At 43.5% G+C, this 27,515-nt stretch overlaps 1 protein-coding gene across 1 annotated transcript in view; it reads right to left on the reverse strand.

Annotated features, from left to right (window-relative positions):
* Positions 1 to 25,861, reverse strand: part of SNX30 (sorting nexin family member 30) — a 48,199-nt gene extending 22,338 nt beyond the window's left edge. The window contains exons 1-2 of the mRNA XM_066569188.1: positions 25,612 to 25,861; positions 4,079 to 4,267 (exon numbers count right to left, since the gene is read on the reverse strand). Coding sequence (XP_066425285.1) covers positions 4,079 to 4,267; positions 25,612 to 25,773 — 351 coding nt within the window. The 5' untranslated portion in view covers positions 25,774 to 25,861. The remainder of the gene's footprint in view (positions 1 to 4,078; positions 4,268 to 25,611) is intronic.
* Between the last annotated feature and the right edge of the window lie 1,654 nt (positions 25,862 to 27,515).

Below are 27,515 nucleotides of genomic sequence, written 5' to 3' on the forward strand. Positions count from 1 at the left end.
TCTTCATTAGTTTAGCCCAAGTTATTTCTTCCAGATTGCACAAAAGAGGAAGGAGGATCCTGCCACTGTTGAAGCAGCACTGAGGAACATGTTCACTGAGGTAGCTCGGGGTGCAGCTGCAGTGGGAGCTGCAGGTTGAGCTCAGGCTGGGGCAGCCCAGGCAAAGAGGCCCTGAAGAGCCCACCCTGGGTACACGAAGGCCCGGGGACCTGTGGCCCAGCCAGGGGACCGGACACTGGGACATGGCAGGAGCCAACGGTCCCAGACCTTCCCATGCTTGGTGAGGGGATAAAAGCCCAGGGGTTCCTTTGTTCTGGGTCCCTCCCCAGAGACACCAGCCCGAGCTGTTTGTTTGTAATTGTGCTGTGATGAAATTTTAATGGTTGGGACGTTCAAGACTGCTATGGAAAACCTAGGGATGGAAACCTGGTGTGACTGTGTGAGGGGGCATAGCTGGGAAGAGGCCTTTGGTCCAGCTCAGGTGGTGCAAGAGTGCCTGCCAGAGTGGATCCTGGATGGTTGAGCAGGGATATTTCCATAAAAGACAACAAGTAAAGCACCTATGTTTTCAACACAGTTAAATTCCTCCTGCTTTCTCAGCAAGATTTATAAATCTCATCTTGCAAGGACATGTGTCTTTTCCAAAGGAACCTGAGAAACTTACATGGCAGATGTCAACCTCACAAAAAATAATGGGCAAGATGTTTCCAGGAACTTATTGAAAATTCCAGCACAGTTCCGCTAAGTCAGCACTGCAACACTCTGGGCTCAGTTTTACTTTCTGGAAAGCAGACAGTTACAGACACTTTTACCTCAATTGCTGGAATGATTTTGACTAGAGGCAGTATTAAGGCAATCACCAAGTCTTGGTCTTGCATAAGATTCTTGTCTTCCTTGGAAGGAGTTAACAGCCAAACCTGAAGCTAGCCTGTGATGACAAGACAAAAATATTTTTGTACCCTAGTTCTACTCTCTAACTCACCAGACTTGACTGCAGATTCCCCTCCATGCCACTATTTAAGTTTGAGGCAAAATCTTCAGCTAGGAAAAGAGGAGAATGACAGAGAGGGGGAAGGGAAGAAGGCTGGTGTTCTTAGCACTCCAGTATTTCTTTTTGCCTCAAACAGTTTAGCCTGTTTGAAAAAGACTTCATATCACTTTTACCTGCTCCTCTCTAGGGAATCAAGCTGTTTCATGTGTTCAAGTAATCTCATGGAAGCATGAGAAGGACAGGAAAGTGAAAACAAGACCTCCACTTGGTCCAATGGCTAGTACTGACTGGTTTGAAAGACTCTCCCTTCAAGCCTGCAGAGCAACTGCATGACTCTGAGCAATGGCACTCAGCTGTTCAGACCTCCATGGGAAAAGGCACAGAAGAAGGCCTTGCCATCCTAGAAAGTACAATGAAAGTGAAGTTAGAAGTACACTTATTTATGTTTTCTTAGGATAGATGACTACATAACATATGGTCAAGCTTTACTTTCCTCTTTCTTCCTAAAAAAGAACTCTGTTTGGTAAAGTCTCCCTAAAATGCACCTCCATCTATCTGAAGGACACACAGACACTTCAATCATCACAGTCATGACCCATTAAGTTCCATCACAACTTCTACCTACCTTTACAGTTTCACTAGGCCCCCTGTGTAAGGAAACTGCTTACTAACTTGTATTAGTAACTGCATTAGCAAGATGAACACAGGATATGAGAGAATCAAGGAAGTCAGTCCTGAATCACTTTCTTGTTAGCTGGAGGATTACCATTACATTCTTTAAATGTGTTCATCCACAAGACAGGCTAGGGAATGCTACCTGGCTCTTATTAGGGAGCTGTGAAAACAGGTACACAATCAGGATCAAGTAAACTCTTAAGTCTTCCTTTGCAAGCCAATGTTTTGACCCTTCCTCAGTCACCACCACCTGCTGACAAAGGTATGAGAAGATGAAAAGCACAGGGCATACTGCAAGACATTTTTTTTTCCTATTAGAATGAATAATGTAAAAACAAAGAGGGAAAAAAAACCCCACACAACACAAATGAGACAGTGATCAGTCTACACTCTTCCCTACAGTGGTATCCTGTCACAACCACACATTACAGCATTAGCAACTCCCCTGGTGATGCTGCTTTTCAGTCTTCAGAATAACTCATTCTATGACCCATGTTTATCCAAATCTTTGAGGTTCCAGAAGCATTCTCCAGTAAAGAAAAAAAACCCAGCTGTCCCTGCCTCCTCATTCAGAGTCACCAGAGAGGCCTCAAATTTCTTTCCTGCAAGGCTATAAGGGAGGTGTTGCGAAGGCTCCTCATCTCACTCCATGGATTATTCTTGTGCAGCTTTTTTGCCATGTTTAATTACTGCTTGCAGATTCAATGGCTAATTAGCAATTAGCTTGTCACCGAAGACACCTTGTTTGTAGGGGAAGAATGAGTTACACCATTAATACTGTTAAGTCTTGAACAATGATAGTCCTAGATAGTCCTAGAGGTTGTGACCCTAGAGATTAACCAGGAGTTTCCACAAATAATAAAACTAAATAGATGAGGATTTCATGATGATTCAGAAGAACAACTTACTCAGTTTCATAATTGCATTGCAATGGTATGATATAGCACATTCACGTGCTACAATGAGACCCAAAATAAAACAAGTATTAACAGACAGGTAGACATCAAAATCAGAAGTATAGAATTATTTTTTAAATAAGAAAAGAGACACAGTTTGGTAATACTTCTGATCTAAATATGGTAAAGACCTTGGCCATGTTTCAGAGTTCTGCTTTAAAAAGAAAATGAACCCTTGAACATTAGGATTTCCAAGCATAGGAACATTATTAGGGTGCCACTATATAGAAATATTTTATATTGGCAGAATAATTTGAATCTTAATTTAAGAGAGAAACATTAGCCAATTTTAGCCATTTCTCTATGGGAAGATGCATTTTATTTTGTGGTTCCTATTCCTTCTGATGAAGTAATAGCTGAAGGCTAAACTGCTCCAAGTAAAAAAAGATACAGTGTTTCCTGCAAGATTAAAACTGTTAAGAGTAGAAATGAATGACAGAGCTGTGTTAAATGTGCAGGAAGAGATAGTTACTATTTTGGAGAAACTCCATTTTGTCCTGTGCAGTCTGAAAGTGAAACTTTGAAGTGGACATTTGGAAAAAAATTATCTGTGGCCTGTAAATGTTCCTTATCTCCATGGAAAATATTTGCTCCAGTACATACTGCCATCTAAGTGGGCTGGAGGAATGTTAATCTTTCTGGACAAATATATCAAGTATATTACCAGTAATGTTACTAAACACCTTTTGCCTTGGTAACTACAAGTGCCCAAAGCAGATGTCAACATCACCTAGGAGCTCATTATAATAAGAATGAATTAGTTAAGAGGAATCAATATTTTAGCTGTGAATGTAGTGGACTTTTCAGATCACTTTTCATATAAATATATATACATTACATTCATGACTGAACTGCAACAGGTGCTGAAATAATCTCCAGACACTTTTGGTTGGCAGCAGCATTCCTAGGCTACTTCATTTTATTATCAGCTGTAGAGCTATCTGAACCAGCAACTGCATGAAAGCTAGTTTACAGTTGAGGATCAAGACTATGATTTTAGTGGATAACCGAGGAAATGTAGAAAACACTTCCAGCAACAAGCTTAAAGCATTTCAGAAAAGGATAGACACAAAAAGTGAGATGATTAACAGTGAACGAGTAACAAGGCACATTCACCTTAAGGGAACTCAAACCAAGTGAGTGTCAGATTACTTAAATGAACAAACTGTGAAGTTAATGAAAGAAACTGGCCTTGCAAGTTTACTCTGATTCTTAGGAATCAGAGACAAAAAAATAATAAACCTACGTTGACATGTTAAAAGCTTTTTCCACAATTTCAGACACTGAAATAAGTTGTGCTAAGAAAAGTCACATCTTCAACACATTCACAAGGTACCAAAAGACACTCAGTTCTTGTCCTTAAGATAGGAAAACAGTGCAAGATGTGAATATCCAGCATGACCTCCAGTTATTCCACAAAGAAGGAAGTACTAGGAAAGAGAATATTGCTTCGTACCTTTGTTGTAACCCTGTATGTAATATACGTCTCCATTGTGCACACGTGTTTTTTGGGATCGTCAACAGTAACAAAGAGGTCTCTAGTTTCCACATCCAAGTCATCATCCAACTGCAGTCTGTTGAGGAGAGATGAGGAGGAGGCCGGGCTAGAAGTGTCCACGGGTGTGCCATTGGGCAGGCTGAGATCCTGTATTGGAGAGAAAAAAAAAAAAAAGGAAGTTTTTAATAAGCTTAACAGACTCAAGGTAAAACATAGTATTTTCAAAGACACCACAGACAAGCTTCTCTGATATATTATAAGGGTTGTTTGTTTCAGCATCCCCAAGGACCACACTTTTCCAGGACACCTGGGCAACATACTAAAGTCTTCAAGCATTGAGCTGAGGATAAAGCACATTACCAATATACCTTCCCTAAGTACAGCACAACCTGCTTTCAATTCCTAAGGAATGACAGCATTGCTGAACCAACACTTCCTGGTGAGACTGAGCCAACCTAGACTGAAAACAAAACAGCTAGGCAAATCAAGAGACCTTATAAGACAGGTTTCAGGTGAAATGGCAACAGTTCAGTTGTCTGGAATGCAGTTAGCTTTCACCTCTGGAGACTCCTATGGTGGAGGAAGGAGCAAAACTTCCATCAGAGGCCTCCCATCCAGTCCATTAACCTCCACACATGTTGACAGCAGCCAGAGTCTGAACTGCCATCACTGCAGTACACAACAGTCACAGATTATACTCTCCCGCACAAGAGACTAGGCACACCTCCCTTTTGGGGTCCTAAAGCAAATGAAAACACTACTTTTTCCTTGGAGAGGCCCTCATCCCCATTCTCCCCAGCCAAAGAGTGTCATCCAGCACCTAGAGAAGAGAGAGGCCAAAAGATCCAGCAAGTTGCTATTTTAGGAAGAAAAATACAGCAAAACAACTTTATAGCTAACATGGTACATCCACACACCTTCATATCTCACACTTCAATACAAACCAACTACTCCATAACAGTTGTTATTGCATATGAAAAATGCGTATTTTGTGATTGGCTTTTTGCAAATATTAAAATGAATATTATATGTGTTGTGTTAGAAAGTAATGCTGTATTAATTCTCTTAAGTAGTGTGTTAAATATAGTTTTAGGTTATAAAAAAATGTTAAAATAGAAACTATGCTATGTAGGATACTTTTTTTAAAGAAAGGACTCACAGTGAGATAGCAGCCACAGGACATCTAAATCTTTCAGAGAAAAAGAATTTATTGCCCTCTCGTCAGAAGAAACAAACTTCTTCCCACCTCGAAGGCACTGTTAGGATTCAGAGGAAGAAGCTGACGATAACCATACAGAATCCTTTGTTTAAATGTAATTTATGCATCATGTATGAAGTGTATGAATATGCAACAGGCTATTGCTTTTAAGGGTTAATCCTTTGTTAACGGGTGTCCTTTTTCAGGCTTGTGCTGCCCAGAAAAAGGTACCCGGACATCTGTAACTCTGTTTCTATTGTCTCATATTGTACTAATTCAAACTGTCCAAATTATTATTACTCTAATTGTATTACTATTTTTATAACCATTTTATTACTATTAAACTTTTAATATTTTAAAAACAAATTATTGGCGTTTTTCACATTGCACTTGCATAATTATCACAGCAACTTAACACATTTTTTGCTCTGGTTTTATAGCAGAGGAAGCTGTCGGTGTGTGACAAGTTGTACAGAGAAAGTCCTAAGGATCAATGGCTCTTCTTTTCAGAGAAGACATGACAGTTTTTTGTTTGCATTTTTTTAATAGTAGCACAGGAATTGATTTATCCACAGAGCGATTTACCTTCTTGCTAAACAGAGAAACATCACTACAGCTAAGCACCACATTAACTGTAAGTGTTTTAGTTACACAATGACTTCCTAGACCCAACTTCACACAACTGTAAGTGGCCAGACAAAACATAACATCTTAGCAAAGCAATCACATGTCAATGAGACCCCCTCTGTTCATCCATGCTCCTTTAGCCAAAGGTACAGAATCACAGGCAAGAGCTTTGAGGTAAAGTTACTTACAAAGGTCAGCTTTTGATAATGGCTAAAATCACAGCTAAATTTCTACCAGTCGTTGCCCATCATCATGGGAGTACTGGGATTTAAAAAAGAGCCATCTGTGTGTTGCAGTACTGTAGAACTGTGGCAGCATTGCTCTTCACCTTGAGGGCTGCCTTATGAAGTAGAGAAAATAATTGTTTAGCCTAGACATTTTGGGAAAGGGGTAATCTAAACTATTGTGTACTAACTGAGGTTAGATATGTTCCCTCAGCTAATGTACAGAAGCAGTTGCCAAATAGATGGTTTCAGATTTAACTGGGAGGTGAGCAAGACAGGAACTCAGGCACTCAAATGCTCTCAGGAGGGCAAAAGAGCAGGAGGAGCAAGGCACAGCTTGCGAGTTCAGACATGGGGTAGACACTTCAAACTACACAAGCTTCTCGCTCAGACTCAGCATAGGAGGAACATGTACAACAGGAGGAAGCAATGGCACAGTAACTCAGTAGATAAGAAGTTCTGTTGAAATTACACAAACAAAATAAGCAGTAGACAAGATAAGGTTAACAACAGGAGATGGATTCAGAAAATCTGCAGTTCAGCTAGACAAGAGAATTTGCTGAGCAGAATAAAAAGCAAAGCAAACCTTGGGATACCACAGTAGCTTCATACCTTCATACCAGAGAAGACAAATTTGTTTCTGTTTCCAAAGTAAAAGACAGCTCATCATTGCCCATGTGCATTGAGCATTAACGTAGAACTTGCACCAGAACTGCAGCCAGTCATATTCTAAGCTTCCAGTAGGACAATTAACTTGCAAAAACAGCTTAAGCCTGATTCCAGAGGAGATCTCAAAAGCTTGTAATAAAACTTCTCCAAAAGAGAGCTTAAAGCATGTGATGGAACCTGCTTAAAATATGAGAATCTAGAAAAATAACCAAAGATGGAGCTTGCAGTCAGTTAGCTGCAAGCCAGTTAGTATGAAGATAGCACTTTCCTCACTAATTCTCTTGGGAAGTTACAATAACATACGAGTATGTCTTGCACATTTTCAGCAGCACAGAAGTCTGTGAAGGTTTGAATTCACTTCATTGCACTTGAGTGTATTCATGCAGTCATGGGTCCAGTGGAATGTCTTGGGTGCTAAAGGCTGTGATAGTTCTATATTGGATGAAAACACTCCAGACCTACATAAAGCAAAGCTTCTGTACCAGCAGTGGTTCAAATCAGGAGAGCTGCTAGCTGTGGTGGTGGGGAAAGGAGAGATGATGTGTTACTGCACTATACTGCCTCATCTGCAGGATCCTCCCCTGGTAAAGACAGCTGGCATCATACCCTGCTACTTGGCTACTTTTCAGTAGATGAAAGCCAAGTTAGAAGCTAACTATTTCTCCTCCTGAAAGGGTGGAACCTCCTAGGTAAGTGCACTAGAAACAACACATATAGCTGCGGAATCCGTGTTTAACAGTACGCAGGATCAGTTTTGCTTAAGTCTTATGCTATTGCTAGAAAGAGACAGGCTTTGAAGTATGACAGCAAGATACCTCAGGTTGTAATCCTACCATCAGAGCACCTCCATGTCATGTTAATTTCCCAGCCTTTCTTCCATGACACTTGGGTTTAATTTTTTTCTTTTTTTGGTGTTCAGGAAACAAGACTGCAGCATTTGTGTTAGTCTGCTTTTACCACAGGAAGAGGAGTATGTCCTGCAGAGCCTAGTAGGAAAGGAGATATGCAGCCACCTGTGTTTCTACCTGTTGGCAGAACTATCATACTCACAAGCATCTGAAATACTGGCTAGTATTATCCATTTTATATAAACAAGCTAGCAAGCTGTGTCTGACTTCAGTACCAGTGGCTCATGCATCAGCTTCACCTTTAGGGCACCAAGTAGCTGCCCATCCATGTTTTAAGTAACTCTCTGAGGTAGTATTATAAGAGACCAGCACAGTCCAGGTCACAGCAGGTACCTACTGCTTTCAAAGCCTTTTGTCAAAGTACCTGTTACTCACAGTACTCAGTCTGCCATAAAGCTGAGCAGTCCCACAGCAGAGAGGACAGGAAGCTGCTCCTGGTTAGCCAGGAAAGGTGGCTTAGAGAACATGTTTTGCCAAGACATTCTTCACTTCTTAGTGAGCATCCACAAAGATTTTTCCAAAGTTTCAAAGCTTTTTCTAAATTAAAGAGTAAAGATCCTTAGTCTCTGTCCCCCACTTCCTCAGGACAGTCTAAACAGCTTTGTCATCTGTTGAAGTAGGTCAGGTCAAGGTGTAGCAAGGCCTGGATAACAACCTATTGTAGATACAGTATGATATCAGACTTTCAGGTTCATGAGCTACTGGTTCTTGCATACAGCTGTGAAACAACCACAAGAGCAGGCTTTTCATGCATTCCTATGAAGTTCCCAGAATTCCTCAAGACATCTGAATTTATGGATACAGAAGTCAGGTGATTTTAGCAGCATGTTTGGTATCCTACAGTACTAGGCAAGTAGGACCGAACTGCCTGTGTTGGAAATGCAACCTGACAACTATGCAGGCTGCCATCTGGTAAGACTGCTTCACATTAGTTTGCTAAATCATGCTCTCCAAACACCTTGACTAGTCAGCCAGCCGAGAAACAGATATTAAATCTATCAAGAAGTTCACTTCATCCAAACATAAAATTCAACTGAATTTTTTATACTAGAAGTCTGCATGTGAGATTAAAAATTAGTTGGGAAGTTTCCAACTGTTGTCATCTTCTCCCAGGAGATTTTCCACAACTCCATTTACAGAGCAGTTTGGATCCACAAAAAGTAGAAACTTCAGGAGCTTGGTATTCAGTCTTCTGGATGGCAGCCTCCCCCCACAGAGTAGTTTGCCAGAGAAAACATCCAGGACTCAACCTTGAGGGCCTAAATTTCCATAGGTATTGTTTTATTGTGGAGACCATGGAGTCTTCTGCTGAGTTACAAGCAACTAGTTAATATTAAGGTTTCCAGAAAATGAATGCTAGTTTTCGCCTATCCTGCCTGAGCAAGTGTACAGCTTAACCAGATAGCTTTGCTGTCAAAGCAGCAGTCCATGAAGAAGCAGAAGATCTGGCTCAGCCAGGTCTTCCAAGCACGAATAAACTCACCTCTGCAGAGTTACCCTGAACCCATGTGATGCTGTGGGCACACTACAACATTCAACAAGTATTGTGTGACACAAAGAGACATTTAGAAATGCTGCTGTTTAGAGGTGCACTTAACCCTAAAACCCCTGCATAACTTAGAGACCTGAGAGCCAGGCCTATACTGCTCCTAGAACCCCATTGCTTTACTTCGGAAATTCAGAGTGCTGTAGACTTTCTCCTTCTGTTTCAAGGTGTTCCATTGCTTTTTGCCATTCCTTTCACAAAGACACAATGACAGAGCCATGTTAAGCAGACAACAATTCCACACAATTATAGCTGGGTTTTGGAACACTCTTATCTCCATACCTTCAGTACATGACAGTAAGTCATATGGGAATGGCAGCCAGTGACTGGAAAACTGAAGTGGTTTAGACACCAACATTCCTGAGGGCACTGTAAAAGCTTACATGAACTTGGCTTTCACAGATCTATTCGTAACACTCCTTGTCTTATCCCAGCAAGTTTTGAATGCAGGTATTTTTTGTATAGGTCAACTCCATGTAGAAAGAAAAAGCACTTCTGCATCTTCCACTACACCTAGATTAGCTCATCCATGTACAGTATTCTATCAGAAGACCCACCTGTTTAGTGAAATTTCAGTCTACACAATACTATTATTCAATACCAGCTAGAAACAGAACAACAGAAGAAAATGCATTTACTTCCCCTTTATGTATGTTCAATTTCCTTCTCTATCAGGCAGGAACATCAGATTTTGTTTTTCAGAGGTCACTTCTGTTTCTTCACATATCTGAGATAGTACATGTCCCAGCCTCTTGCACTTGCTTTTGAACAGTTAATTTAAGGCCCCAAAGTGGGCATACAGAGTGCAGAGAAGAGAGAATGCTGTGGACACAGAAGGGATGGAAAGAACAAGGCAGTCATACTCAACTGGGTTTAAAAAAAAAAAATCCCCACAGTTAAATGCCAAAAACCCTGTTCATTTTCAAGAAGAAGAACCATGTTCCTACACTGATCCACAAATAAGACAGTGCTAAGTTGTTGTTTGACAAAAACTGAAGAACTGTGATAATAAATTTCTAGTTTAGACCTACCGTCCTGGAGAAGCATAAATCGTTACACGTGCCAGCTCCTGATATTCTTCTCCAATAATGGAAGGGATGGTACAGTTTATCTGGATGTACTCACAAGGAACAAGATGATACTTTCCAAAGAGGTCAATGGTTTCCATTATAATAATCATCTAAAATCAGACTGTAAGGTTGAGGCCATTTTAAGAGGAACAGAGACTAAGAACAAATCAAAAGGAATTCCTCTTGCTCCTAATGTGTCAGTAGAGGAGGAACAATGATGGGCTGCTGAGGACCCAAGTGAAATTTAAACTTCTTAGCTGTGAAGGGTATTATGAACTGAGTCTGTGGGCTCTGCACGGTCAGGCAGAAAATACCCAATTTAACAGGGCCACGCTTCATCTCTAAAGTTTCAGCAACACAACTGGTATTTTGCTCATCTAGCCAAAAATCCACTAGATAAAGACTAGACCAATTTGCTCTCAGAATATTTTAAATAAGTGTCCAAGTATAAACATGCTGCCAAGCCATGAGTCTGGTGACTTTGCTCTGGTGTTCATCATTTGAACTACTATTTCTGCTCTGTAGGTCAGATTTGGCTAGAGACACACTCCTCAGTGTGTGAAAAAAAAAGGAATTTAAGATGCAACAGCTAATCATGATGGCCTGCAGTTTGGTACTGCTTAAGGCCTGGGATCATTCTTGCTTATACAGGTATCATACTTGGAATAGTGCTTCTTTGCATTTCAGCTGGACAGAGAAACACTGAAACAAGCTTCACAGAGGCACCACATGGTTGACACAAGCATTTTCTAAGCCTTCTCATGTAGGTCATGGGATTCACACCTTGTTTCTGAGGTTAACAGCCAAATTTCATAGGATGGATTATTTTACTTTGTGGTTTGTTTTCTAATAACTCATCCCAGTTAAGCTAAACAGAACAAGAATATGGGCACAGGAACATTCTGGGAAACAGCATTTTCAGGAAGAGCGATAAGCTATCTCCTACCTCTGTTGCTAAAGTCTAAAGGGACACAGCTATAATACAGCTTAGTTTCAGCATTCCTGCGTACCAGGGCTAAAGAAAGTGTCAGAAAAAAGTGTCAAGTATCACATCAGACTATCTGCTCATACAGTCAGTCTGGCTATAAGTCTGTCTTCCCACAGTCCATAAAAAGCAGGTTTCTTTCTGTGGTCCAGAAGGAGGAGTGTGCAAATCCCACTCTAAACCTAAATATGGTTCAGGTTAGACTCTAAAAATCAGGAATGTGAGTGGAATCTCACAGATGTTTTACAACAGTTTACAACAGTTAAGACAAAACTTTCAATTCTAGTAATAAGCCATGTTACTGTGCTGCTTTGTGCATGAAAGGCCAAATGCCTTTGGAGGACAGGCATCTGGAAGATGAAATGGGTTATTATTTGCAGCAGACATTAATAAGGCAAAATGTAAAGTTATAATACATGTTTTGAACTTACTAACTGCCATGAAGCTGACATGCACACCCCCCAAATCCTTTGCACAGGAAAAAAAGTGCAAGGAATAACTTCAAGATTACCATAGCTTCCTTACTGTGATAAATATCAAGAGGTAGCTCATCCACAGGATGAGCTTTTCTCTTAAAATAAGAAGCTTCAGATACAAGGCTAGCTTTTACATCTGTTTTTAGAGCACTTGAGTCCTTGCAGAAGGCTGAATATGTCTTCCTAAGCAAACTGCCAGGCTGGCAACTGTGCAGCATGATTAGTTCAGTTGTGTTTAAGCTGCAGAAAGTAGTATAAAAGTGATTATGACCTGATGGGAAGCAAGAGAGTTTAAGGTTTGGGCAGAACTTGGATGCTCCTTTAAAAGAGCTAGAGGTTTTTTTGTCCTTCTATGGTTTTCAGTAGTAGGCAACAGGCACCAATTCAAGTCTATCTTCAGAGCTCAAAGGCCTCCACAAATGGCAGAAGCTACATGTCCTTAGGAAGATTCAGAAAATAATGGAATTTATGACCTCTAGCTCTGTTAAGTTCCATGTCTGAAGGAAAGGTTTTTCTTCCAGTAATATTATTTGTTACATGAGATTCTGCAGTTGTGTGCACAAAACCACCACAAACATTTCAACATGTTAAAGAGCACCTTGTCAAGAAACAAGGCTAAGGAACCCTGTGTTATGTTTAAAGCTTCATTTTCAGAAGCTGAGCGCTGACGTTCTACATAGCAAAGCAGCAGCCAGGATTTCAGACCACGAGCAGGAAAACTTGAATGCTGCATATGACTAGGAATCATTCCCAATCCAGGAAACTAGATTTATATCTGATTACAGATGGAACAGTTTATTAAGCTTGTCCAAACTAAACTGCCTTCTCCTAGAGACATACAGTTTTGTGTTAAAGCTCTGCAGACATATCATGCAGAAGCTGGGGTTTTCCCTCCACTCTCTAGAAGCAGATTTCATTGTTACATCTGTTATCCAGCTACCCAGTATCACCAAACTGTTCATTTGGCTTTTGAGAGCAAACAGTAATATGCTAGGTTTTTTCAATGTGAACAGATGCTAAGGATTGAGGAGAAACAGAGAAGAAATAGGAGGAAAAGAGATAAGAGGGCTGGAAAGCACTGTAGTATCCTAGTGATTATTTCATTTAAACAAGAAAGAAAGAATATGCATACACTACAATGTGGGTTCCCTCATGCTCTCTGTTTCAGATGACTTGCAATAGTTTTCCTGACACAGACAAGTGAAGATTTTGTGAGAGCAAGTTGTACTGACAAGGTACCACTGTGCAAGTAAAAGAGGCCAGAGGCCAAGATACTTAGAGGGGAGAATTCATGTTTACATCTCATGCCCTGGAAGACCTGGAGGAGTGTACTCTTGGAGAAGCTCTCAGAGTTAGTTTATGCAGGTGCAATTTAAGCGATATCCCTCTATCACATTTGCTGATATACAAGACATTTTCCAGTAGAAAGGCATTTGCTCTCAAAGGGATAAAATAAACAAAGTGCTTATCTGTTGAAAGAAAAAAAAAACAACCCTAACCAAACCAAACAAACACAGCAACCTAACCAAACAACCCACAAACAACCCTAAACTAACCAAACCAAACAAGCCCAAACCAAAACCCACACACATGACCGCATTAGTTGCTGCTTTGAGGAGAAAAACTGAGGAAAAGCAATCACAAAATATTTCCTCACAATAAGAAAACTATCTATAGAGACTGATGGACTTTTGTATTCGTTTTGCACAGCCTGGTTTCTGGTAGGCGGGGAGCCACAGAGGTGGCTTCTGTGAGAAGTTGCTGGAAACTTCCGCAGTGTCCAGCAGAGCCAATCCCTGATGGCTCTGAAGATGGACATGCTACTGGCCAAAACTAGAGAAGCTGGTAACACCTCTCTGATAACATATTTAAGAAGAAAACCAAAACAAAGTCACAGGTTTTTGCTTCTAGTCAGAGAAGAGAAGGAGGTGAGAACACGTGAAGGAAACAACATGGAGACACCAAGGTCAGAAGGAGGGGGAGGAGGTGCCAAGATTCCTCTTGCAGGCCATGGTGAGACCATGGTGAAACCGTTGTGTTCCTGCAGTGTGTGGGGATCCACAGGAGATGCAGAGATCCACTCACAGCCATGGGGATCCACGGGAGATGCAGAGATCCACCCACAGGCATGGGGATCCACAGGGGATGCAGAGATCCACCCAGAGCCCGTGGGGACCCATGGGGGATACAGAGATCCACCCAGAGCCTGTGGGGATCCAAGGGGGATGCAGAGATCCACCCACAGCCCGTGGGGGAGGTGCCCATGCCAGAGAAGGTGGATGTCTGGAGGAGGCTGTGATCCAGCAGGAGACTTGGTGGAGAGGGCCCTTGTTCCAGGCTGGAGCAGCCTGTCCTTGGAGGACTTCACCCCATGGAAAAAGTGACCCATGTTGCAGCAGTTTTGGGATGACTGTCTGCCCAAGGGGGGAGTTCATGCTGCAGCAGGCGCAGTGTGGCTGCTGTCTGTGAGAGTGGACCCATGCTGAAGAAGTTCATGGAGAACTGTCTCCCATAGGACGGACCCCACGGCCTGACAGGGGAAGGACTCCTCTCCCGGAGAAGTGGAAGAAAATCTCGGTGATGACCAAAACCCCCATGCCCTGCCTCCCTGCGCTGTTGGTAGGAAAGAGGGAGGGGCTAGGGGGAAAAAGGTGTTTAAGAGCTTATTTTACTTCTGATTATGCTCCTCTGATTCTGTTATAGTCATAAATTCACTTTGTAACTTAAGTTGAGCCTGGTTTTCCCTTGAAGTGTTTTCTCCCAGTCCTAATCTCAATTCATGAACCCTTCATTAATTTTCTTTCTCTCCACAGCCCAGCTATGGCAGGAGATGGTGACCGAACAGCTTTCGTGGGTGCCTGGCATTGGGCCACCTCAACCCATGATAACTTGAGATCTACAGACTAATCTATCTAGAGAAACACCTTTTAGTCAATAGTCTAGGCTTATCACAGCCACAAAGGCACATAAGAGGCATACATGGCTTCAAGTGAAGTATACTGATCCAGAAGCAGGCTAGTCAGCACACTGGGAGTCATCATACAAATTGTGAAGAGGTCAGGATGATCACTTGCAATAAATGGCATTGATTAAAGATGTCCACAGATTTTCTGGGCAACAATCCAAAACCCTCAATTTCATCTTGTCAGTATTCAAAAATTTCACTTAATTTGAGTTATTCTAGCATCTAAAAAGCTAAAGCAAAGGTTCCACTCAGAAAATCATGAGCTTCTATCATCTGGGTAGTCTATCACTACCAGATGCCGCTGCTTTCACCACAGAGTTAGCTCAAAGTGCCTGCTGCTAACACTATCTGCACCAGTGATGAGGAGGAGGCTTCCCAGCCACTGAGCAACACCTGTCTGCAAAGGATCCCTTTTCAAGGAACACACAGAATCATTCAAGCTTACTGGAAAAGTGAGAAAAGAGAAACTTTAAGGTAGGGAAGCTTTTTCAGACTTAAACTCAGCATGAAGTCAAAGCACAGATTGATAATCATGACAAAAGCATGTCCTTCAGTGCTGTAAGCCTCCCATTACTACTACAGATCACTGCAGTAGTAATACTATTGATTACTCCAAGACAGGAAGTGAGGCTGTCATTCTTCACAGGTCTCTGTAATTTGAGGCATGATCTAAAAGCAAGTTTGCATTTTACATTCTCTACATTTTCCTGCAAACCAGAGTACTACACATTTTTCCCATGTCTTTGCTCCCATACATTTGTGCAATGCTTGTCTTCAACCAAGATGCCTAAGACGACAAAGGAGAAACTCATCTTTAAGGGTTATATACACCACCACTTTCACTTCCAAAGTAGCATGTCACCTGTTGTGCATCGCTTCACTGAAGTCACAGTATAGAAGCTCTGATCACAGTGTAGAAGCTCTGAATGTGGCTCTAAGGCAATAATGCTCTCTAACAGGATTTATGCTTTCTGGACCACACTGATCACAGCTCTTGGCTAAACACTTTCCTTGCCTGTTGTATGAACTTTGGATTATTGTCTCAATTTTCAGAACCATTTCACCTAGTTCCACTAACCAGTATCACTTAAGTGCTTAATCTAATAAATACCTCCTGATTTAAGTGAAATATCTGGTGGAGAATCAACAGTTTTGGTATTGTAACATCACCTCCAGATGAAGACAACATCTCTTTCCATCCCTTGACCTACCCAATTTATAAAGTAGAATTTGTCCCATAAATTCACCTGTCAAAACACAGAATCGCAGAATAGGTAAGGTTGGAAGGAATCACATTGGGTCATCTGGCCCAGCCTCCCTGCTCAAGCAGCATTAACCCAGAGCATGTTGCACACTATTGCACCCAGACAGTTCTTGGATATCTCTAGTGAGAATACACCTCTATGAGCAGCCTGTTCAATGTTCCATCTCTTACACAGCAAAGCTCTTCCTCATATTCCGCTGGAACTTCTTGTGCACGTGTCTCCTTCACTGGTCTTTGTTGCATGGCTTGGCACCACTGGGAGGAGCCTGGTCCATTCTCTTTACACCCTTCCTTCAAATACTCATCAGCATTGTTGAGATTCTCTCAGCTGCCTCTTCTCAAGGCTGAAAAGCCCCAAGTACATCAGCCTTTCCTCACTAAGAGATGCTCCATTCCCTTAATCTTCTTTGATGCCCTCTGCTAGACCTGGGCCAGGAGTTCCATGCCTTTCTTGTACTGAGGAGCCCAGAATTGGACACAGCATTCCAGGTGAGGCTCTCCAGGGCTGAGTAGAGGGGTGGGATCACCTCCCTTGACCTGCTGGCACTGCTCTTCATGATGCAGCCCAGGATGTCACTGCCTTCTTGGCCACCAGGGCACTGCTGGCTCATGGAGAGCTTGTTGTCCACAGGACCCGCAGCTCCTTCTCCACAGAGCTGCTTCCCAGCAGGTCACCCCCAGACTGTGCTGGTGCCTGGGGTTGTTCCTCCCCAGCTGCAGGACCCTGCCCTTGCCTTGGCTGAATTTCAGAAGGTTCCTCTGTGCCCATCTCTCCAGGCTGCTGAGGTCCTTCTGAAGGGCTGCACAGCCCTCTGGGCTATCGGCCACTGCTCCCAGCTTTGTGTTGTCAGTGAAATTGCTGAGGATGCCTCTGCCCTTCATCCAAGCCATTGATGGGTAAATTAAACAAGACTGGACCCACTACTGTACCTTGGGAGACACAACTAGGAACAAGCCTCCAACTAGAGCTTGTGCCATTGATTATGACTCTGGGATCTGCTGTTCAGCCAGCTCTCAATCCACCTCCCTGTCCACTCATCCAGTCCACTGTCCTTGAGCTTCCCTATGAGGATGTTTTAAGAGACAGTGCTGGAAGCCCTTCTGAAGACAACATCCACTGCTCATCCAACAGGTAGCTGTTTCTTCACAGCCAGCAATCAGGTTGGTCAAGCATGATTGAGTGAATCCATGCTGACTACTTCTGATCACCTTTTCATCCTCTCTGGATTAAGATGGCTACCAAAATTAATTGTTCCATCACCCTTCCAGGGACAGAGGTGAGGCTGAGTAATAAGTAGTTCCCTCTGTGTCTCCCTTCCTGCCCTTTTTGAAGGCCATTTAAGTTGGACTGGTAATGGAAATGATAACTCATTAAAATAATTGCAGCTTACTAGAGGTTTTTTTTCCATCTTCAACTGGTAATTGAACTGATGGCACTGCTCTGGTAGCAACTGGTAGCTAGTAACTACCTTGCTGTCAGTTATTGCTCTTAGTAACTGGGAACAAACTGTTCCCCCTTGAAGAGTAACTTTCCACAGATTTTACTTCACAGTTATAACTGCCATGGTGGAGTTCAGACCTTTTTTCACCATTACATCCTAATGATGCAAGCAGTTTTTACCAGCCACAAGATCTTGGAAATTTCAGGTGCACTGGAATCCAGGCTCAGGCAGTCAACTCAGTCACAACTTAAAGAGTCAGTACAGATCTTACAACATGTAAGATCTTGCTCATGGTCAGCAGAGAACAAGCCTCAGCAAAGTTATTTCTGAGAAATACACAAGATAAAATGACATTTTAAATTGACTTATAAAAAGTCTTCCACAGACTTAAAGCACATGCAATTTACAATCTTAAATATGCATTTCAGGTGTGGCAAGTAGATTTTTTTGCAGTGGCACTAACTCCACTGCACCAAAAGAGCTGCCTGCCTTGTCTCCTGACCTACTTTACAGAGAGCAGTCTCCCAGCTCAGTGCTGGAGCAGCATGTGACAGCCAGACCATCTGTTTAAGATACCACAAGAGTACACCACTATGCTAGAAGACACCAGGACAACAATTTGCACATAAATCTAGGAACTGAGGTCTCCCAGATAGGTGTGTCAATGGCAAACCTTCATTCTTTATCCTCTGCCCCTCCCACCATCAATTACAGGGACATGCTTCCTGAGGCACTGATAGTAGGAGGAGGTCCCCATATAACAGTAATCAGAGAACTTTGATATCAAAGTGGTTATCCCTTCCTATCCATGAATGAGGTTGGAAAACATTCAGCTACTTGGTTAAGTTTAAGGCACTCCAGCACAGGCAGCTGAGGATTCCTTCTCAAAATCAAGCATAACTTTTTCCATGGCTGACAAGTTACTCCAAGACTCATCCTTCTGAAACCTGAAGAACCAACTTGCTCTATGTATGCTCTATGTTTCCAATACTCTTATCTCATTATGTATGAAGCAATCCTGTTGAAAATATTATGAAAGCTGTGCAACACTGAATTCAACCTCAAAGTATACACCCCTCCCTCTATTAAGCTGAAGTAAGAACCACAAAGTAATAACACTGTACAGAAGAAGCTATGTTTAGCTTTACCAGGAGAGATTGAAAAAGTAATGGTACTAAAATAGTTATGCTGATTCAAGTGTTTGTTCTAACTTGCCAGCCATCCTTCATGTTGTTCAAAAAGAAGTTTACTTCAAGAAACTGGCTGTAGTTGTTTCATAGAGACCACTGAGTTTCACAACAGTACTAGAGCACCTATGGTGTAAGATACCGTGAAAGTACCCTTTCCCATTTCTAAACGGGAAGGCAACTATAATCATTAAGGAACTAAATGATGGAACAGGGTACATCCTCAGCAAGTGTACTGAGAGTACACAACTGTATAGAATCCTTGATCAGATGTCTGTGCTGTCATTGAGGAAGACCACAACAGGCTGGAGAAATGGGCTGTGGGATGCCTCAAAAAATTCGATATGAGGAAACGCAAAGTCATGCACCTGCCAGGAGCAACCCCATGCCCCCATGCAGCAGTGTGTGCTGGAGGCTGATCGACTGAAAAGCAGTTTGGCACAGGGAATGAAACAAAAACCCCCACAGACAGCGATGGAAAAGTTGACCAAGAGCCAACAACGTGTCTCAAGGCAAAGAAGGCAAACAGCCGGGAGATAATAATGCTCAGGGACTCTTATCAGTAAGGATAAATATTTGATGGAACCATGTACAGAAGGAAGTAATAGACTCTTTTTAGTGAAAATTTAAATACTGGAAGTTTCACTTAAACATGAAAAAGATATTTTACTTTGTGGGTAACTGGATGCAGGAACAGGATGCCCAGAAAGCTGTTCAAAAAACAACTTCACAGCATCCTGGGCAGCCTGGCCTATCTGATCCAAAGGTTGGACAAGACAATATGCAGAAGTGCCTTCTAGCCTCAACTTCCCTGTGACTGTCATTTTTGCATCCTGTAGATAGGAGCATAGATCAACCCATCCATACTGACACTGTTTCCCAAGTTCACCAACTTCAGTTTGACTTTCTACAGTCTTCAGTCTGTCCCAAAACTGAGAATTTACCTTCAGCTTCCTTTAAGAACAATACATGGTGCCAGTCTAAGTTCTCATCTAGTCAGAGAATGAAGAAGTTTGTAGAAGCTCATGCAGATTTATTTTAAGTTTTCAGATTACACTGTAAACTGGTTTCATCTGTAGGTGGATAAAGTTAAGAGCAATAATCATAAAATAGCAGCCAAGGAGACTGGAAGTAGAGCTTCAAACTCCCAGTATATTTTTTAGAATTGGAGAGGTGCCAGGCTCCCTTTCAGAGTAAGCGCTATGTAACAGCACTCCAGCAAACACCAAGGATATTTGATAAGGTGCTAATAAGAAGTCTAGGAATTCACCAGGGTGGTAACTTGGAAAGAGAGGAGCATGCAAACAATAGTTTTCAGTTAGTAACCAGAAGTTTGCAGTAGGAGTCTTGGAGTCCATCTCCAAGAGCTAGCAAATTCAAGGTATGCATTCACTACAAGCCTGGTATTCCACATCAGCTCTGCTATCTGCTTGATATACTGCCTGTAAAACAGCCTTGAAGCTCCCATCAGCTGTATAGAGTTAACTGAGGCAAAAACAAGGTAGGCAGAGCTTCCAAGAATAAAAGCTGAGAAAGTTACAGGTAGCTGGCCACAAGTACAGTTACAGCAGTCAGAAATGTCTGAAAAACGACAAGGGAGCCTGAGTCCTAGGACAGGTGGGATATGAAATGTTTTGGAGTTCTTGGCAAGAAACCAGTGATGTGAATCAGGACTCTTATCAGACAGCTGCCAGTGTCAAGGCAGACCACAGCAAGAAGAGCCAACACCACCACGTTAGGAAGATACACTTAGATTATACAAGTCTAGAGGGACCACAGCTAGACGACAGCGAAACTTGAAAGCCAAACAGAACACTTCCTTTCTAAATCTGCACAGCCTGGCACTTCCCAATCTTAGCAGCACCCTACTAAATCTACATAGCCTCAGAGGGCCTGAATCCAAGTCTTCACAGAGCAAAATATTGTCTACTTCTCACCTCTGCTCTATACTCAGAAACCTATTAATACTGCCTTTTCTCCTAATTGTCAAAGCATCTGTCCCGGTGCACAGAGCAGATCTGCTATTGAAAGTGACAAACTTGAGCACATGCACAAGCAGAACTTCCTTCTTTATTAAAAAAGAAAAGGCAGAGAGAAATTCAGGCACTTCCCCATGTCTTGCCCTCCTCGGCAGTGTATCTACTCTAAAAACGAGATCTTAATTAGCTTTTATGTGTTCCAAAAGCTAAACCAGCAAGGCTTCAGTTTTACAACTAATTCTACAACTAACCTGCCATGCAACTTGGGAAATTGTTTTCTTCTGCATGTTTCTCCTCCCACGTGATGTTAAAAAAACCCCAACCAAATAAAAGGAAAAAAACCACAAAACACAAGAAACATGGTAGCACTCAGGTTCCGCTTTAGCTGCCTCCTTATCTGAAAGCTAGCAAGGGTGAAAGGAGAATAAACTCAAGGACACTCACTCACTCAAAGGTGCTCAGGCATCAAGACAATATTTTAAGCAATTAGATTTCAGGGGAACAGAAAGATCTTTACAGAAACACATGGCAAATATATTGTCATGGTTTGATGCTGGCACAATGCCAGTGGCCCCATGAAAATACATTCTCCCAGGTGTCTGCTGTGAGTTGTGACCAGGAATAGAAACAGGATCCAACTTAAGAATAAAGAAAACTTTATTAACCTACAACTATATGTAAAAAGAAACACACAGAAAGACTGAAAACCTTCCAAAAACACCCCTCCTCCCCCCACCACATTTCCAGTACATCCATCCCTCAGATCCCCAACTCTCAGTCCAGCACCACCCTTTAGATAATCAATTCTCAGTTCATCAAGGGGTGAGGAGTCCCTCTTGTGCCATAGGCTTCCCCTGGAAATGCAGTTGAAACCTCATGCATTTCTATGTCGCTCCTGGCACCGCCCGGAGATCATTTGCCATCGTGACCTCTTCCTTCCATGTCCAGTGCTCTCACCACTGCACATGGACCAGAGCTGCTTCTAGGGTCTTCCTTTTAAGGGTGCTTTGTCCAGTTCCAAAAAAAAAAAGCACAGTCTCTCACTTTCGGGACACCTGTCCCCCCCACATTTCACCCCCTGGGGCCAAGGGGTCTCAAAAAGAGAGATCTCCTCCTCCACTGAAGATCGAGGGCACCAACCAACCTCCTCATCCTTGTCTCTGTTTACGCACTCTTTCACATAACATCACTGCACTCCCTTGGCTCTGAGCCATTGCCTCCCCCTAAATGCAGTCTCTGTGTCACAGGAAAAATGGTTCTGTCCATGGCTATACAAACGTCCAGCCAAAGGCCACTCCATCATCTCCTGCCACCTAAGATTCTTCTCCACTTCTCTCCCTCTCTCTCTCCCCGCCCACCCTGGGTGTTGGCTGCCCAATGCCTCTTGCTCCTCCACCCTTCCATCCTCAGGGCCCGGGCGTACCTCACCCGGCCGAATGGCTTCCCCTCCCCCGCCCAGCCGCAGCAGCCGGGCAGGGGAGAGGCCTGAACCTTTCCCTGACCCGAACAAAGAGAAAGTTTTCCTGGGAGTTCTCTGCTTTTAACCCCCGTGTTCTCAGAGGCGTATCCATGTCCCCAGCGGCCACACCAGGTGCCAATATTCAAATCTGAGCACCTATTGGTTTGACCACAGCATCCCAAAAAAACTCACTTCCTCTCAAACCATGACATATATAAATGCTTTAGAAACAAGAATCTACAACTCAAGTGTTTCATGTCTCCTGCAACATGACTGTAAAAGTCAAGTGCTTGGCTAAAATGTCCTTTTCATTTAAGAGATAAGACACTGTCAAAAGTCAAGGTGTCCTGTTTTCTAAAACTACTGTCCATTACAAGTCAGGATAAAGACACTACTTCATATAACAAAAGTTCTGCAGCCCTCTTCCTAAGATTCAGAAAACTTAAGACTAGTCTACTTAGATGGCCTCAGTAAACAGCACAAAAGATTTTCCTTCCCTTTCCAATGACCTACTGCTCTAGTAGCATCAGCCACTGTTCTTGGACAGCAACCTAAGGTTTATGAGACATTAAAGTTACACAGGATCTGAAATACTACATTATTCCCATATTTGAATCAAAATCCAAAAGGAGACAGAGGCAAGTGTTCCTGTCCTCCAGGTTTCTCTGACTCAGGATAAAGTGGTGTTCTTTCTCAATGGATAAAAAAAAAAATACATAAGAAAAGCATGCTTTAAACAATACAAAGCAGTGATGGCAGAGGTTCAGCCACTTCTATGCTATACATCAGTGGCAATGAAAATTGAAGCACTTTCTGGGCAGAAAACCTCCCTCTACTTTTGAACTTTCTCCCCTCAGAGGATTACAGTCTTGGGTACTTGAAGCTTGCAGCAGAATTTAGGAAGTATTTGCTCAGAGGAAACACAAGGAAACCAGAAAAAGCGAATTATCCACTTCATGGTGATGGGCTACCACCTATTTTCACTAGCCTTCTTCCTAAAGTGATATCCTAGTACATGTCTGAATATGGACAGTTGTCCCTAAAGAATCTGTCTCAAAGACACTTTGAGGCAGGAGACTTGGACCAAAATTTCTGCAGTACCAATCTCCACCAGGTTCTCTAAAAAGACCAGATAGAAGATTAGAACAGCTCCTAGTAAAGTATCAATAAATAACTAATGCAGAGCTTTAAGCCTAAGTCAGATTTGAATGCTGACCTCCCTTTGTTACTCAGCTATTGAAGTTACTCAGCACTATTAGTTGATTAATGAGCCAGTCTCTCAAAAGATAATAATCCATCATCAGAGATTCAGATTTTTAAGATTAGCACTGAAGTGTCCAAGGCCACACTGGATGGAGCTCTGAGCAATCTGATGTAGTGAGGAGTCCCTGTCCACAGCACAGAGGTTAGATTAGGTCATCTTTGAGCTCCCTTCCAACCCCGACTATTCCACGATTCTGAGACTGAGACATACAAACCACCCAAAAAGTGGTTTTATCTGCTTACCTCCACTTACCCTACTCCCTCTCTATACTACTTAATACACAGTGCAGGCATTGCCTTAAAGCTAGAACACCTGTTTACTCTTTTTTTTTTTCCTGAGATGGAAAAGAAGTTACTACATTTTTTTTCTTGCCAGTGTATGACATATTAAGCTGAAGAAGGGATATCCCATACACAGCAAAGCTGTTGATCTCCTTCCATCAACAGGATAAGACATATGGCTTTTTCTGCTAATGGAGCTAGAAGGAAAAAAATACCACATTCTCTCTTCCTACTTTTATTCTGCAAGGATCATAGCCTAGTGTCATTTCCAGGTCAAGCACAGAACTGCACTCAAGTCTAAACATCACGTACCACAGACAGTTTTGCTCTGCCTTTTAGAGTATTTCTATGCTGCCAAGTGCCTAGAACAGAACGGTACTACATGCAGGGTATAGGAAGGCGGATTTCATTTCTATTGCCAATGGAAAATCTGGGCAAGAACTTTCCCACTTATGAGAAGTTAGCTGACCAAAGCCTAAATCTAGAGTTATTTCTGCTCCCAGGCTGTCAGGAATACTGATACACTTCTCAAAACCTCAAAGCAGTAAAGCACAGAGAAGCTTGCTTGCACTCCAAAAGCAAAGAAGTTCTTCAATACAACTGAGGAATGACATTACAGGGTGAAAGATATTCCTTATAACACTGCTTCTCACCAGCTCTACAGCAGTGTGGATAGACTGTGCCAACAGCTGCAGCTTCTCAGCTGGCAAGACTTGTGAAGGCAGCTGCCAATTTCTATTGCTACAGGTTTGCCAGACATCAACCTAGTTAGATCACTAAACCATCCATCACTGACAAAAACCTCCCCAATTTCTACCCCTGCCTTAGTCACCCTTTTCTCCGCAGGTCATCAATTGACTCATTTGTTAGATGAAGGCCTAAGTTCTTGAAGAGAAGGTAAACATTGCTTCTCACTAGAGCAACAGTGGGCAAATGTTCAAGAAGAGGACTCCTTACATGGGAAGGAAGAAGTGCTGAATCCCTACATCACAGCTGCACACAGCAGATGGTAAATACTGAAGAGGCCAGGCTACCTTGACTTACTTTCCTGTAGCATGGGAGGGTACTGGGCTAGATACTGCTGACAGCCTCAAGGCTTTTGGAGCCTAAGGGATCCATCCTACCCAGAAGCAGCTCCATATTCCCCAGGACAACAGCCATAGAAGAAGCACTTCTTGCCACCACCAACTCAGTAAAACCTTGTATGCACAAACCACCTGCACCAGAACTGCATTTAAATCCACATCATCCTTTGCAGTTCTTGCTCCCAGGAAATCCTACCTTAAAAAATTCAGGAAGACTTGTCTACAGGGGTACAAGTCCTTGCAAGCATAGTTAATGTATCAGCAGTGCTATACTGCCACTACCGAATTATTACCACGAGGAAGGCACTTCACGGAATTCCCTACTGTCCTGTGAACATATCCCAGAGCTAGAGAAGGGAAAACAAACACAGATACTCCTGCAGAACACCGTGTTGGTACTAGTGCTGGGAAGAAGTGAGCAGGAATTCAGCCTGGAAAGGACAATCACAAACAAGCTGATGATAAGGAAACCATGCCAGCTCAAAGCCTTCCCCGTGAGGACTACAGGAAGGAGACGGCAAAGGAGCTTGCAGCAATGCCTGAAATATTTACACCGATCTGTAGAGTATGAGCCACAGGAGACATAGTAAATAAAATCCTGCCTCTCGCAACCCTCCTGTGACAGCGCGACTACCAGTGTCACAGACGGTTCCCCGCAGCAAGGGACACGATGTCTTCTCCCCCCGGCGCTGCTCTGTGCTCTTGCAATGGATGTCAGCAGCGCCTAGGGCTTTATCTCCCCACGGCGAGACGAAGCCGGGAAAAGGGATGTGTCAGGGAAACACACACACACAGTCCTCCCCGCTCTCCTTCAACACCAGAGGCCCTCTCAAATGCCGCAACTCCTTCCCCCGGGACATACCTTGTCGGCGATGCTGCGGGGCAGGAGCAGGTCGGGGCTGGGGGTGAGCGCCGGCCCCATCTCCTCGCTGCTGGACGTGGCCAGGGGATGCGGCATCTCCCGCAGCGACTTGGGCCCGGAGGACGGGAGGGGCTTAGGGGCGCTCGCCGCGCCGCCCGACATTGCGCCGGGGCCGGGCAGCGACCGAGGCAAGGAAGGAGGGAGCGGAGGCCGCGCCGCCTCGGCGAGAAGCTGCGGGGCCGCGGCCGGAGCCTGCCCGCCACCGCCGCGATACGACGAGGCGCAGGAGGCGGCGGCTGCGGCGACGACGGAGGAGGAGGAGCGAGCGCAGCATCCGCCTGCGCCGCCGCCCGCCCCTTTCCAAAGCGACATCCGCGCCACCTGCCGCCCCGCCCGCCCGGCCCGGCTTGGCGGCGGGGACATAGGCACCGCCCCCGGCGGCCACCCAGCGCAGCGGGGCGGGCCGGGGCGGAGGGGCGGCCGGGGGAGGCATCAGGACTCGTGGAGCCCCGGGCGGGCCGGGGGAGGCAGCAACTCTGGTGGAGCCCCTGGTGGGCCGAGCCGGGCCGGGCCGGGCCGACTCGAGCCGACCCGAGACGGGGGAGGCACCGCGCCACCGAGCCCCGACGGTGACCCCGGAGTGCGGCGGTGTCGCCGCACGCTGTCGAACGGCGGGTTAAGTGTCAGAAAAGCAATCCTGCTCCTCGACTTTTCTAGGTTCGCCGACCTCAAATTACGCTCATGTTGGAAGGGAAATTTGTTGCGGTGCAGGACCGAGCCCAGGCGGGCTCAGGAGGGACAAGGCCCGGCCTCCGGGACTCCCTCACGGTGGGAGTACACCGGATACACTGAGAGATGTCTTGCACGCAAGGCTTGCATAGAAACATCCTTTCACTGATGCCACGTGTCTACTTTTGCCGCAGAGATCTCACGTTGAGAGATCTCCCATTGTTGTAGAATGTTTGATCCTGCTGAAATGAGCCGAAAGATATATCAAGAACTTTAGAAGCAATTCATGCAAATCCATCTAACAGCATGTATCCATTACAAAAATTCAGTGATCTATCCACATTTAACAGCATGGAAAAAGTGCTCATGTTGGCAGAATAACCAGAAGATAGGTGGAAAATCATAGTGCTGGTCTAAGATGTTTCCTGAGCAGGTAAAGCTAAATCTGGTGGATAGATTGCTTTTTCCCAAATAATTTGCTCAGCACTAATTAGACATTATAGAGTAACATGCTACTGGGGAAAGTGATGGATCACTATAAGACTGTCACAATCCCTTCCAGCTACAGATAGATATATGAGGATAAACATACACGTATGAGACCAGATAAGACTTGGATGCTGTAAACATTTCATTTGTGTTTAATTTTTCCTGGGGAGTACAGACCACTGAAATCAAAAGGGCAGCACTAAAACTAATAGAAAAAGTTTTACAGGTGTCATTGCGAGGTGCCACACAGCAGGACAAGCATGAGGGCACAACACTGTGGACTGTAATTACAAAAAGAAATACTGTGTATCACAGAGAAAAAATACGGGGAAAAAAATCAATCCTTACTATAAATAACTACTTAATATTACATAATGTTTGAACTTCAGCAGACATCAAAAGTCCAAGTGCCAGGCCCCAGTGAAAAAGTGGCTGTGAAATATCCCTTCTTCATTACACTTCAGAAACAACAACCTATTTATCTATCAGAAAAAGGAAGCAATACACATTAGTCAGCTTAGATACATGTGTCCCAACTTTCTTTTAGACTATCCAAATCTTAAGTGGAAACTATTGTGGTAAAGGAGCAGGCAGGTATGTGTATCTGCTGCACTTTCATGAATTGGTTCCCTTCAGTTTTGTGACAGCCTGTATCTCAAAGTTTTATGACTTACTGAGAGCTCTTT

This window comes from Molothrus aeneus, chromosome Z (genome assembly GCF_037042795.1).
Source record: "Molothrus aeneus isolate 106 chromosome Z, BPBGC_Maene_1.0, whole genome shotgun sequence".
Lineage (NCBI taxonomy): Eukaryota > Metazoa > Chordata > Aves > Passeriformes > Icteridae > Molothrus > Molothrus aeneus.